The 13,387-nt window shown below is 39.7% G+C and overlaps 1 protein-coding gene across 1 annotated transcript in view; it reads right to left on the bottom strand.

The window, feature by feature from the left end:
* Positions 1-472: 472 nt before the first annotated feature.
* The window catches only part of COL6A3 (collagen type VI alpha 3 chain), a 107,597-nt gene continuing 94,682 nt past the window's right edge, over positions 473-13,387 (bottom strand). The window contains exons 43-45 of the mRNA XM_088467745.1: positions 11,934-11,981; positions 3,735-3,908; positions 473-1,453 (exon numbers count right to left, since the gene is read on the bottom strand). Of these exons, the coding sequence (XP_088323871.1) occupies positions 1,413-1,453; positions 3,735-3,908; positions 11,934-11,981 (263 nt within the window). The 3' untranslated portion in view covers positions 473-1,412. The remainder of the gene's footprint in view (positions 1,454-3,734; positions 3,909-11,933; positions 11,982-13,387) is intronic.

The raw sequence follows: 13,387 nt of genomic DNA, 5'->3' as shown, positions 1-13,387 counted from the left end.
CACCTGTTTCTTTGAGTCAATGCCACGGCAATTGGTCACGTTAAAAGAAGGCAAAGTAGACAGATTTAGGGTGCGTACACACTAGACGATATTTTGCACGATTCGCCCAATTTCGACGAATCTGAAAGACAGACCGTGCAAAATAACACTCACCATGCCAATGCAAGTACCCGCGGATCATCCATCGTATCTTCAGATCTTGCCTATAGAAGACAAGATCTGCCAATCTCGTACACGACGCACTGGAAATCGTTAAGGATGGACAATAGACCGTTGGTCAGACTGGACACTAAAACGTTTTTAGCACCATATCGTGTCCTGGAGTGCAGGGGAGAGTTCAATGGAAATCGTTCATGATATCGCATCATGAGCCCCTCGTCTAGTGTGTAGGCACCTTTATAAGCTAGCAGATAAGAGAATTTGACCTCCACGAGATTGCTGGGTTTCCTGGAAATCACTACACAACAAGGGGTTAAACACCTCTTAATTCTTTATTCAAACTTTGTCTCATCTCCCTTCTTTAAAAAAAAAAAAAAACATACCAAAAACAAAAAACATCCCAGTTTCCCAAATTTATAACAAGTAATTTCCCGACCAAGTTTACAAACACAAATAACAATAACAGACCCAACCAAACAAATGCATTCTTTCGCTCAGCCTGCAGCGATTGCAGCTATCTTTTTTTTTTACATCCCCAAGTGGTAAAACCTAAAAGCTCTTTACCCCAATGCTGCCAAAGAGCCTGTAAAGCACTGCTCTGCAATATTTTACAGGCCCCCTACTGGTAGAGAAAGGGTTTACACCTGTCACTCTTCAAGGGACCTGCCAGTGACAAGATTGTCCGGAGGGCCCTGCTACGAACAGTGGAACTTTAAGTGCTGATATTAACAACAATATTTATTCTTTCAATGCCTAAAGGGGCCTCACAGTTCATTTTCAGAGCTCATGATGTAGTGAAAAAATGAATGGCAGCAACAAGGGTGACCGGTTAGTGGAGCGAGGAGAAGGGAGGTACGAGGGAGAAACAGGTGTTTTTAGGAGGGGCATGAGATCGTTGGGCTAGAATCTATTCCTGGGGTCCCTGACATTGAAATTAAAATCTGATAAGCATCAGCCGCTGGCTGATTGGAGTCCAGAATGCCAAATAACCCTTTCAGCGCTGTAGAGACCAGTAGAGTATTGCTTTAGGGGGCATGGAGGAGGTTTGTACCGCCAGGCTCTCTAGAGCAGTGAAAGGGTTCATTTCCCCACCAAAGTCTGCGCCAAGTCCACAGAAATATTAGCACCATATTGATAAACCTTGTGAGCCTCCCTCACACTATGCGAGGGCAAACTGGTAAGGGGCAGGGGGTGAGAGGAGGGGCAGTGCATCCCAGGCTGTTTCCTCTAGAGAGGTTAAGAATCTGGGTCCCTTATGTTCCGATCGCGGAGACCACACCAGAATTCAGAGGCGCTGTAAATAAAAAAAAAAAAATGGAAAAGTCAATTTATCTGAGAAAATAGATTTATCAAAATTTTTTTTTTGAAAAGTTAAAGTTAAAAATCCAGACGAGAATGTGTGAGAAAGACCCAGTAGGAAGCGATTGTTAGAAAGAGGAGCGTTGGAATAAAGCCAGCGTGTAATATACCTGACAAAGTATGTACAGGATTTAGGGGTAGATGTACTAAGCCTTGGAGGGAGATAAAGTGGAGAGAGTTAAAGTACCAACCAATCAGCTCCTGTCACTTTACAGGCTGTGTCCACTTTATCTCTCTCCACGGCTTAGTACATATACTCCATAGGGTGACAGCAACTCTCAAGCACTGTTCTATAGCAGGCAGCATAGTAATAATGATTTAGACAACTCTAGCACTAAATAAAAAACATTCCTCACAGCTTCTGCTAAAGGAGAGTGAAATGTACTAAAATGCACAATCCGGATAATGTATTACACATGGAGGCCAAAGTCCCACCCCTGCTTCTCCTTGTAACATAATGATGTTAGATGACGTTTAGAACCCTCACTTAGGAAGGTTTGAGATATTACTTGCAGGATGCGACCAATTTTTTTTTTACAGTACAGTTAGAGTAAAAGATTCTTGCTCAATATTACAATACAGGTCGAGTCTCCCATATCCAAAATGCTTGGGACCAGGGGTATTTTGGATAACGGAATATTCCGTATATTGGAATATTTGCATTTAATAATGAAATATCTTGGGAATGGGATCCAAATATACACACAAAATGCATATATGTGTTATATACACCTTATACACACAGCCTGCAGGTCATTTTATACTATATTTTCAATAATTTTGTGGCTCAAACAAAGTTTGTGTACATACATGAAATTCATTTATGTTTCATATACACCTTATACACACAGCCTGAAGGTAATGTTATACAATATTTTTAATAATTTGTGCCTTTGACAAAGTTTGTGTACATTGAACCATCAACAATCAAAGGTTTCATTATCTCAGTCATGCCAAAATAATTCCGTATTTCGGAATATTCCGTATTTCGGAATATTTGGATATGGAAGACTTAACCTGTAATATATCCACAAATCTCAATGTTACAGGTAGTTACAGCCAAATTATGTTGCTTATAGACAGCTAAATAATACACTATTTGTTTTTTCGCAACTGGATAGATCTGACAATTGTACCAAATTCTCTTTTTATTGAATTGTGAAAGAATGAATACGTGGCTGGGTGACAACCTATTCAATATAATCAAATGTAGATGACAAAGTAGATTAATCATTTGTTCAGTTCTAGAGTAAAAATAAATATAGAAGAATTGGGATGAAGCTGGTTATTGACAGTAATCATGTAATATTGCCATAAAGCACATGTGCTGCTAAAGTCTTTATAGAATATGAGAGGAACAGAACTGAAGTTTCATGACTATGATATTTTTCAAGGGAATAAAAGAGGTGGTGCTGGGGTTGTGCTGGGTGGATTTCATGCACTATAATATCAATTTGTTCAAATAGAGTTTATGAACAAATATGTGGGGTATATTTACTATAGTGCATGTTTTAGAAGTGGAGATGTTGCCCATAGCAACCCATCAGATTCTAACTATTATTTTCTAGAAGTTGCTAGATAAAGTTGAGTCTGATTGGTTGCTATGGGCAACTTCTCCACTTCTAAAAACTCTCACATTAGTAAATACTGTATACCCAATTTGTGCATGGATGGATTTCCATCACAGCTGTTTATATAAGAGTTCCCACCGCTCATATGTTACATTAGTAAAACTTTTACAATATATTTCAATATACAGTATACAATGGAGATGATAAATGAGCTATATTGATAAATGACACAAAGCTGAAATTGCATTTTTGTTTTTAAACATACAGATATTTTTGCATGACTTCATTTTTTTATGCATTATTTTAACTTAGGAGTTTAGCAAAAAAATTGCTGCAAGTGGTCTTTGTATAACAAATCTGTGGCAATCAGCACACCTAGGGCCTGCTATGATATTATATGAATCTAAATTAAAAAAAGTGTAAGAAAAGCAAAGAGAATTGAGACATTTCAGTCACTAAAGTTTATTACAAGCCAAATTAAACTTTCTGTAAGTAAAAATAACCTCTAACCCCAAACATATCAATGCTGCACTCAATTTAGAAAACAATTCAACTATAGCTCATATACACACTGGTAATACATATCAGCAGGTAAATCATTTTATTCTAGTGATTGCGCATTAAACTTGTTTTAAAGTTACTCACCTGGAATACAGATATTTTCACATTCTTTCTGTGTGCTGAACCGGTTCTCGTTTCCTCCGCAGCCACCATACCAGAATCGGGTGCAGCTCTTGGTTTCAGGGTCATAGTACCACTTCAGAACAAACTCCCTGCAGGTACCTTCCTCCTTCTGCAAATTACAGACCTCAGGGCCCACTAGGGAAAAAGATACAAAAGTTTAGTATGAGAAGAAATTTTGTGAAACAATGATACCAATGCATGCATATTCCCTGGTAATATAAAACATAAACCTAAATCTACTGAATGGGTTTGAGTCATTGCGTAACATTGTAATCAGATGTTGTAATCTTGGACATTAAAAGCAATAAAATAGCTATTTGAATATTAAAACCCATCTAGCTTCCAACTACTCTGACAAGGGATTTCCCAACTTTTGATCACTTTAATTTGCTTGGCTCCTACGACTATGTCTTCCTGAAAATTCCACTAAATATATTGCTTTTTCCGTATGTCATCCTCCTGTGCTTTTTAGTCAAGCATATATCATCAAGCAGTGTTGTTTAATGTGTTGCCTTTAAATACAACATAAATCTGCTCACAGGTCACAATGGTGACCAATGCAGAGACACAATAATGCAGAGTCAGATCCTGAGGCTGGAACTCGCACAGGGAAGCTATAAGGATAAAGCAATGTATTTAGTATACAGGAAGCACATACTGTATGTAGGCCAGTAACTCCAGGTAACCTGAAGGTGGAATAAACCTTTTAAGTACTGTATTACAGTAAATTGTAACTAGAATGCCAAACATGCAAATGCAACTAAGCGACAAAGTCCCATTGCATTAGGGCGAAAAGTACAAAAACAGGGATTTATAAGAAAATCTAAAAGTTCTGAAAAAATTTAGACTTTTCCAGCTGGAAATTTAGTGAACAATTATGTCTTTTCCCAGGGCCCGCTGGGACCGAGGGCCAACCCACTAGGAAGCCCTGATGGAGGAAAGCTCTGAAAAGCCTTTTAGCTTATATCTGAGCCTTCATCTCATCCCACAAATACTAAAAATCACAATAAACTTGTAGCATTGGGGTATTTTTGCAAATAACCCTTAATGTGATGGAGTGTATAAGGACAACTAGTCCCTTAAAGGGGCACTGATTCCTGAATATAAAATGATTAGTCTACTGCTTACAAAATGTCCTACACTGTTTTAAAAAAGATAATTGGAATTCTCCCCCTTCTTGGACACATGTTTGGGGGGGGTGGGATAAACTTTCTCACGCAACAGGAAATCTAGATAATACGTTGCAAATGCATATATGTTGGATACGATCTACTAGATGTCAAGACCCAGTTGGCAATAGATCAAAATTTAATAAAAAGCAGCTGTAGTTAAATCAGGCTGAGATTACATCAGTGTGGTGTTGTTGGCTTCCCCACAATGACTGGCTGCTATACATGAGCTTTTCTTATTATTTATTTAAAAAAAAAAAAAAAAATCTGCATTGGACTCTATAGGCCTCGTCTTGTGAAACAGCCACTCCTTCTGGGAATTATGGGTAAAACCAAGTGAGTTGTTACGTGACTATTTCTATCATCTACATATGTATAAGGTTAATGTGACGCAGATGTGTAATTACCCAGAATCCTGTAGTACAACAACCCAGTGGTTATGAAATAGAGGATAAATTATGGCCTGAAAGCGTCATTACGGAATTCTAGGCAAATCAATGTAAGGCTTTTAGCCAACTCTATTGGACAGTTTTTTTATAGCTGTAGGCTTATGTATGCCTCAAAGACAGCTTTACGACATAAAAGACAGAGACTAGTGGCAGTTACATGACATTCGCCAACTGTCATAGTGTCATGCAATTGGTATGCACGGCTGAAGATCAGTTGTTATGTAGAATACTAAATGCTAGAATCACTTTATCGCTCCAATGCTCAATGTCATATATAGTCTTGGAGTGCCATCTCCGTGCATGAGAGGCTGTGAGCTTGACATTATTACTGTCTATGCTTCGATCATATATAATTGATATATTTTACACAGCACAATAGAGATGATCAATGTTTTGGAAAAAAAGGTCTCATATATTTGTTTGTGTAATCAGCCTTTGAAAGAGACCACAGAAAACTTTTGAAACTTTGAAACTTTTGACCCATGTTTATAAAGCCTAGAACACGTTCGAGGTTCATTATGTTCGCGTTCAACATACATGGAGCATGTCCAGTGGTAGCGTGTTTCTTAATACATTGAATACACTTAATTTCTGGGTTGCCTCTTTACAGTAAATTCAGTTCAAGAATAGAAGTTGAACCAGCTCCAGATCATGACTGAACTGTGAACATGTTTGAGACCATCAAACCGATTTCAACTGAATTAACAACCTGCTCTAATAGTTACCGGATCGCTACATGCAGTAGTATGCCAGTTTTGGGAAGGCATTTCTAAATACAGATCAAGTACGGTTTATCGTGGCGGATGATACACCATGGCTAAAGACTATATGAAGGATCCTATTATCTTGTATCAGATCAGCGTTTCATTTAGATGTGAATTAGTTGGGATTTGAGGTAACTGCCATGTTACTCGCCCAAACTCACTCGCTCGCTTAGTAAGAACCCTCACAAAAGAATGTAGTTACTACGTAAGCTCACAGGCATCTCGCGAGAAGCATTTCCAACCAGACCCCGAGAAAAAGGACCTGCAATGGTTTCATAGTATCCAGGCCTTACGTAAGCTAATGTTAAGTGACCAAAGATGTTCAACCCAACATGATATAAAGTATGCTGTTGGCTATTTGACCTGAACAAATGTCATGGTAAATGGGTATCCTACTTCTGTGTTTCAAAAATATACATAAGCCCTCAGAGAAATACATATGAAGTATATGAACACATGTTTTGCTCCCAAGCTCTGCAGCATTTTCCAGATGAGGAACCGTACTTTGGGAAAGGATGCATAAAATTATCATTGAACCTTGGGGACAGATGGAGAGAATCTGACTCAGGGTTTACGATCTGTTTAGTAAATCTACTGACATTCAGTAAGAAAGGATTCAAAATATCACCTGACAGTTAAAATAAAAAATAGAGGTATAAAATCAAGTGATTCCAAAAGTAGTTTAAAAATCAGCCCTGACCCTCAAATAATACTGAAGTGTTACATTTACACGCTTAGTCAGTTTCCTATTCCTATTCTGGGCTATGAACGTGTTATTTACAGTCCTTTTATTATTGGAGCTGTTACTTCTACTTTCAGTTTTGGAAAAAAAAAAAATTCTTTCTAAAAAAATTTAGTAGCATAATAATGTATCAGTAACAGTTTGCAGCCTGAAAGCAAAAATATTTTCAAAAGTTGGCAGCCCGGCTTCCCCGCCCATGGTGTAATGCGGGTGAGCGCTGTAAGACTTTGCACGAATATGAGTATAAAAAAGTGGAACATGTCTCCATTGTCTCTCACGCTTTCCGTCCTTTAATTCGCCCACTGTCCGAGCTTTGTTCCCCATTTGGAAAATGTAGTGGAACTGAACGTAAAACATCTTTGTGCTAGAGAGCGGCAGAGGACATGTGACCTCACTGTATCGTAACCAATGGTGAGCTATTCAATTTCATGTACAGAGGATTATTGGTACGCTCATTGAAGCTTCTAGGACTTATGATTTGGCGCTATGTACTGTAGGTCAAGAACGGACCACACAAGTTTACCCTCAAATCTGTTTCATTCTATATTACATTACAGTACATGATGTCACTATATGAAAACAATATAGTCCACACTTATATATCGCTGCTCATGTGATGGGCCCTGTGCATGCTCAGTAGGGCCTGCATATCCGGGCCCACCTCATGCTAATATTATTATATTTTTGGCAAATGAATTATCCTCAAATATAACATCATATGAGTAAATCTGTCATATAAAGCAATGAAGGTATCTATATTGCAGGCTCCATTAGTATTAGTATTCATGAAAACTCAGTCTATACAGTCACTAAGAATCATTGCCAATAACGGGGCATCCATTTTGTGTCTGGGACGAGTATTCATTAGAACGCAGCTTATACATTCACTAAGAATTAGGGGTAAATTTACTAAAGAGAGAGTTTTTAGAAGTGAGTTTTAGAAGGGATGTTGCCCATAGCAACCTATCAGATTCTAGCTATTATCTTCTAGAAGGTGCTAGTTAAATGTTAAGTAGAATCTGATTGGTTGCTATGGGCAACATCTCTTATAAAACTCACTTCTAAAAACTCTCACTTTAGTAAATTTACCCCTCATTGTCATTACTGGGGCATCCATTTTGTTTTTAGGACCAGTATACATAAGAACGCAGCCTATACATTCATTAAGAATCATTGCCACTACTGGGGCATCCAGTTTGTGTCTGGGGCCAGTATTCATAAGAATGCAGACTATACATTCACTAGGAATCATTTCCATGGCCAAGTCATCCATTTTGTGACTGGGATCGGTACTCCCAGTGAATTAAACATCTGCATTTTCATGCCACAAAATGGCTTCCTCTGTCTGTAGTTAAAGGGTTTACTTATATAATGCATTTGGATTAACATACCAACATTTTAAAAAATGCAGCTTAGTAACCTCTAGTTAAGATTGTGTTAGCGGTATAAGTTAACCATGCTTGAAACGGAATGCTCAGGAGGCCTCCAAATTTTGGGGAGTATTAGCGGACTCCTGAGAGCGCGGGGAACCAACCTGGATCTTGCTCACTAGGGAATAGGGTGTTGTCTTGATTACTGCATGATGCCACAAATCACCATGCTCCTAATTGGACTTCTCAGGTTGAAGTTAATTAATAATTACATGACAGCAAACCCTCTACAGAAAAAAATGCAGAGGAAATAATATAAACCACAGATTATTTTCAGATACATTCATTCTGTAGTTATGTTGATGCACATGAGGTGTAAACACTGTCTGCTATAATGTATATTTACACACCAGAGGCTTTAAATATATAAACTGCTTTAAGGATATCAGCAGAGGTGGAACTAAGGCCATTGCTGGGGCGAGGGCGGCTGTGGGGTCTGGAAGTCAGGGGTAGGGGGTGGGGTGGGATACTAATGCCACACAGCCCCTGCTCTATAAAAATGTGTTCCTAACAAGCCTGAACTTACAAATAACATGTTTCTGTGTGGAGAATATTGCTCCAATTCACTGCTTTCATTTAGAATACTTCCTCGTATAATACTTTGGGGGCAAATGCAATTACCGGTGATGGCTGTCCGGCAGGGCCGGACTGGCCATCGGGCATTTCTGCCATATGCCAGAAGAACTGATGGCCTGATGGGATGGTCGGGCCCAAAAGCCTGGAGCCTGGAGCACAACCGGCACGGAGTGAGAGATACATGGCCACGCCCCTTTCCATGTGGCACACACGCAAAGAGGGATCTCGGGGATGAATTACTGCCCCAGTCCATCCACTCCATCAGGTGACGGGGTTCTGATTGTTTCTCCTGCACTTCGCTGTCACCAGCATTGAAAATATTCACACCCCAATGGGGTGGGCAAAACTATCTGCAATGTTGTGGTAACATAATAAGCAGTGATGTGTGCAAGCCACACACCGCTACGGCATATCGCCACTAGCTGAACTCTACCCAGTATTTCCTTCTGCTAAATAAATATGTCCAACGCTAAAAAGACGAGGGTATTAATTCTGTAGTTACTACAGATGACATTAGGTGCTCCATCCAGGGCCGGTGCTACCATTAGGCAATCTTAGGCAGCCGCCTTAGGGTGCCGGCCACTGGAGGGCGTCGCTGAGTCCACAAAAAAAAAGAAAATGAATAGCATAATTCATGGCTAAGTTGCATATTGAATTTGTGGCACAGCTGTGTGGCATATTGTGAATTTGCGGTAGTGTTATGAGGTACATTATGATTTTGGCGCTCTGCTGTGTGTAATATTCTATATAGTATATTATGAATTTGGGACACTGCTGTGTGGCATCTTATTGAACTGGGGAGACTGATGCATGGCAGGGGCGGTTGGTGAAATGTTGCCTAGGGCACCTGGAAACCTCGCACCGGCCCTGGCTCCATCATACTCCTATTTGACCTTTATTATTAAGTTGTTCCTATTTCTCAATCCCCATATGTTAATGTGTTTTACCTAAAACAGTTTTAGAGTATAAACACTAACCAGACAAGCACAGTAGGTTGATCTTGTTGGTCAAACCCACCTAATGCGGTTCATGTTTTCTCCTTGCAGGATTCATATACAATAAATGTCTAAACCAGTGCCCGTTACAAATCCCAGTGAGTGCCCATCCTTACTCTATCATTTGTTTTTAAGCAATAACAGTCCTTTGTACAGGTACAGTACACAGTTACAGAGATCGGACCGGACAATTGCACTATTTCCCAACTTGGCCTCCTCTGTGCTATAAAGCACAGTCCGTACTGTGTTTGGCTGTGTGACTGCCACTTCTTACGTACAATGATCATTAAGTGGCCCAAGTATTGAATACTCACATGTGCTTCAGTTTATTTTATTTATTTATTTTATTAAGTTTTCATCTGTTTTGGGACCAAGTTACATTTAAAAACTGAAAACAGATCCACAAATCATGTAAGTGAAATATTTCAGAAAACAAACAGCAGGCTCACATGTGTGACTGTGTCTTGTATTTGTTGGAGCATTTACCATGACTCGGGAATACATTCCTTAGGAAGAGGAACAGATTTGAAGGAACGTTTCCCTTAGTAAACTTTATGGAGGATTTTCTGTTCACCCTCTTATACAGTCACAGGGGCTCATTTTAGTTTTATTGCGTAACATAGGAACTTGCGTACTAAGTATGGACGCCAAAAAGTGTCTTCGTATAGTTTCTTGTGTGTGGTTTACTAGCACCTCCTCATGCTTGGAGAGGCGAAAAGGAGGCAGGCAGAGGGGTGCAAGTGTAGGCCCAATACGGTAAGGTTGTAAGGTCTCTTAGAAATATGCTGGAGGGCTGGTGCCATGATATATAATGATTATGTGAATGTTTGATTGTGTATTTGACACCTCCAGCAGATGGCACGCAAAACATTAATGGCTATATCATACGAAGCAGTGGTCACCTATTTGCATTTCTTAATTGTCATATCCGACTGGGCTACTACAGGAAAGAATATGTCTCCTGAATTTTTTAATGGGGAAAACGACAGATGTTTCCATTGAATTGAATTTGCATTTAAATACATTATATATTGAAAATTCGACTCACACATTTATTAATAACACCGTAAAGACGCTATTCTGTATACAACACTTCATTACATTATTATGGTTTGTTCAAGTACTGAATTGCAACCTTCAAATTTACTATCAATGCTGACAAACATCCCTATCCCAGCTCTGTGCAATCATTGGGAGTAATTATGCAAACTTGTAATGCCTGATGCACACCTGGAGCATAGGCTGCTTTTTGGGGGGCTGGAAGCATTTTGGAATATGGCCGACTCAACACAAGCATCTAAATAGACGTTCTGAGTATGTATGCAGAAACCTCTATCATGAGCACCACAATGTATATTGAAAAGGCCCCACAGCACTATTAAAATGAAACAAAAATGGCAATTCAAAAATAGTTTATGGTCAATTTCAAAACGTAACCTGTGTTTTATTTACAGTGAATTTAATAGAAAAAAATATATAAGCCCTATATTATAACTTTGGGATCTACCCATTGAGGACAAAGGAACTTTCACAGCTGGATTTTTCAGTGGATGTTTTTTAAAGCATGGTGATTCCTAGATTTTGCTTTTTTTTATCTATTAAGTAATATTACTTCATAAATGTATTTGTCTTGTCTTCAGTTGTTCTTCATTTACATGTCTCCCCCTGAACCTCCCACTTCAACCCCCTCCCCCCTAATGTAACATGGTCTCTTCCGCTGGTTGACCTCTATCAACTCCTTTCCATCGTTCTTTGAAGTCAAATGACGTATCACGGTTTAACCTGGGCCAAACCATGGGCGATGACTCATCAGGGGGTGTTTAGCTACGCAATACTCATGTGAAGTTCAAAGTGGCAACTGACTGATGCTTTTTTTTTTTTAAGACAAAAAAAATATGAAAAAATAAAAATACTCCATCAATATGTGTGTGTCTTTAATTCACAATAGTCCTTTTTTGATAAAGGTGGGCTCTCTCGGGGTGAATCCTCCTGCGCCTGAGTACTGGTCTCCTGCCTGTGCGTCGGCTGTAATTACCTGCTAGCGGTTTCCTTTCCAGCGTTGGTAGAAGGTTTTTCTCAACTGCTGAGAATACAAAAATTTACAGTTAACATTTTTGGGATTGTTGCCTTCTGGGTACATAAGATTTAAAAAAAAAATATGGAAATAGCCTTTTAAACGCCCGGATAATGGTGCCATTGGTGTAGAAGGTCTTTTGAGAAGATCATGAGAATCTTACAGATTACCCCTAAGCTACTCAACTAGAAAGAAATAATTAGCAAAGCAAAACAAAAATGCTTGTTGTTATAGAAGCAACCTAGGAATGATAAAATGGATGGTTAGCCAGGAAATAAAAAATGGGTGTGAGCTTGGTGAGTATGATTAAGTTCACATAATTGTTACCTCTTTGTCAGCTTGTTGATTAATACCCAGCCATGTTCTATTGCTGAGTTTGATCCCAATTGTAGAGTGCCGCTGAGTATGCTGGCACTGTTTAAATGAATGTTAATATGTAATAATAATGGTCGATAATTGAAACTGTAATAAAAGTAATATATTGTATATACCAGGGCTGGAGACATCCCAAGCGACAAGAGGAAATTATGTTGAAGCCTAAATGTTAAGGGTATATTCATGTATTTTACATAGATGCAAATGTCGGTAAAGTTATAAGTCAGGTTCTGAATAAAGTGCAATGTTTATGTTATGTAAATATAATACGGTAACATTTATTGGACCATCACAAATGACTGAGGGCCTGATTCAGCAGGGGACTTGGGGCCCGATTCAGACCCGCTCACTAAGATGCGTTGGCACTCAGCCTGCCGATGTTTGCAATGTGCGTATGTGCACACATCGCAGTGCGCATGCGCGAACCAGTCCATGCGATCGCCCTTTGTGCATAGCCGCCTCGCTAGCTTGAGTGACAGGACGAGCCGTTTGTGGGTGGTGACGGGGTGGTCGATGGAAATGGGGGAGTGGTGGTGCGAACGCAAGTTTGTCTGAGCGTCTTAACGCCTTTTCATAGGCGTGCATAAGACGCAGCGTCATAGTACACGTCACATGGCTGAAGTTTACAGTGAAGCACTCGCAGTGCTTGCCGTAGGGTATGGTCAGCCACAAGTGCTGCGTGTGAATCAGATGGTTCTTGATGTTACCGATTGTTGAATACACTTTCTGGAGATGACGTGTATTGCTAAGGGAAAGTGAGCATCTTAAGACAGGCTGGTGGGCGTCTACATAAACACCGCGATCGCACACCAAGACATAGTGGGCGCGCTAATGCCTTGCTGTTTGATCGCGGGATTTGCATACTTTGGCTGCGAGCGGGTCTGAACCGGGCCCTCAATGCCGATGCCTACGCATTTAGAGCGTTTTTACTTGCCTTTGTGCATGTGTGTAAACAGCGTTGCACATGCGCACGATCGCAATGTGATTACAGATGCACAGCAGACTACATCGTAAAGTGAGTGACATGCTGTCAGCAGTTG

This window comes from Taudactylus pleione, unplaced genomic scaffold (assembly GCF_031769625.1).
Source record: "Taudactylus pleione unplaced genomic scaffold, aTauple2 ptg000074l, whole genome shotgun sequence".
Taxonomy (NCBI): domain Eukaryota; kingdom Metazoa; phylum Chordata; class Amphibia; order Anura; family Myobatrachidae; genus Taudactylus; species Taudactylus pleione.
This window is presented reverse-complemented; position numbering and strand designations above follow the sequence as displayed.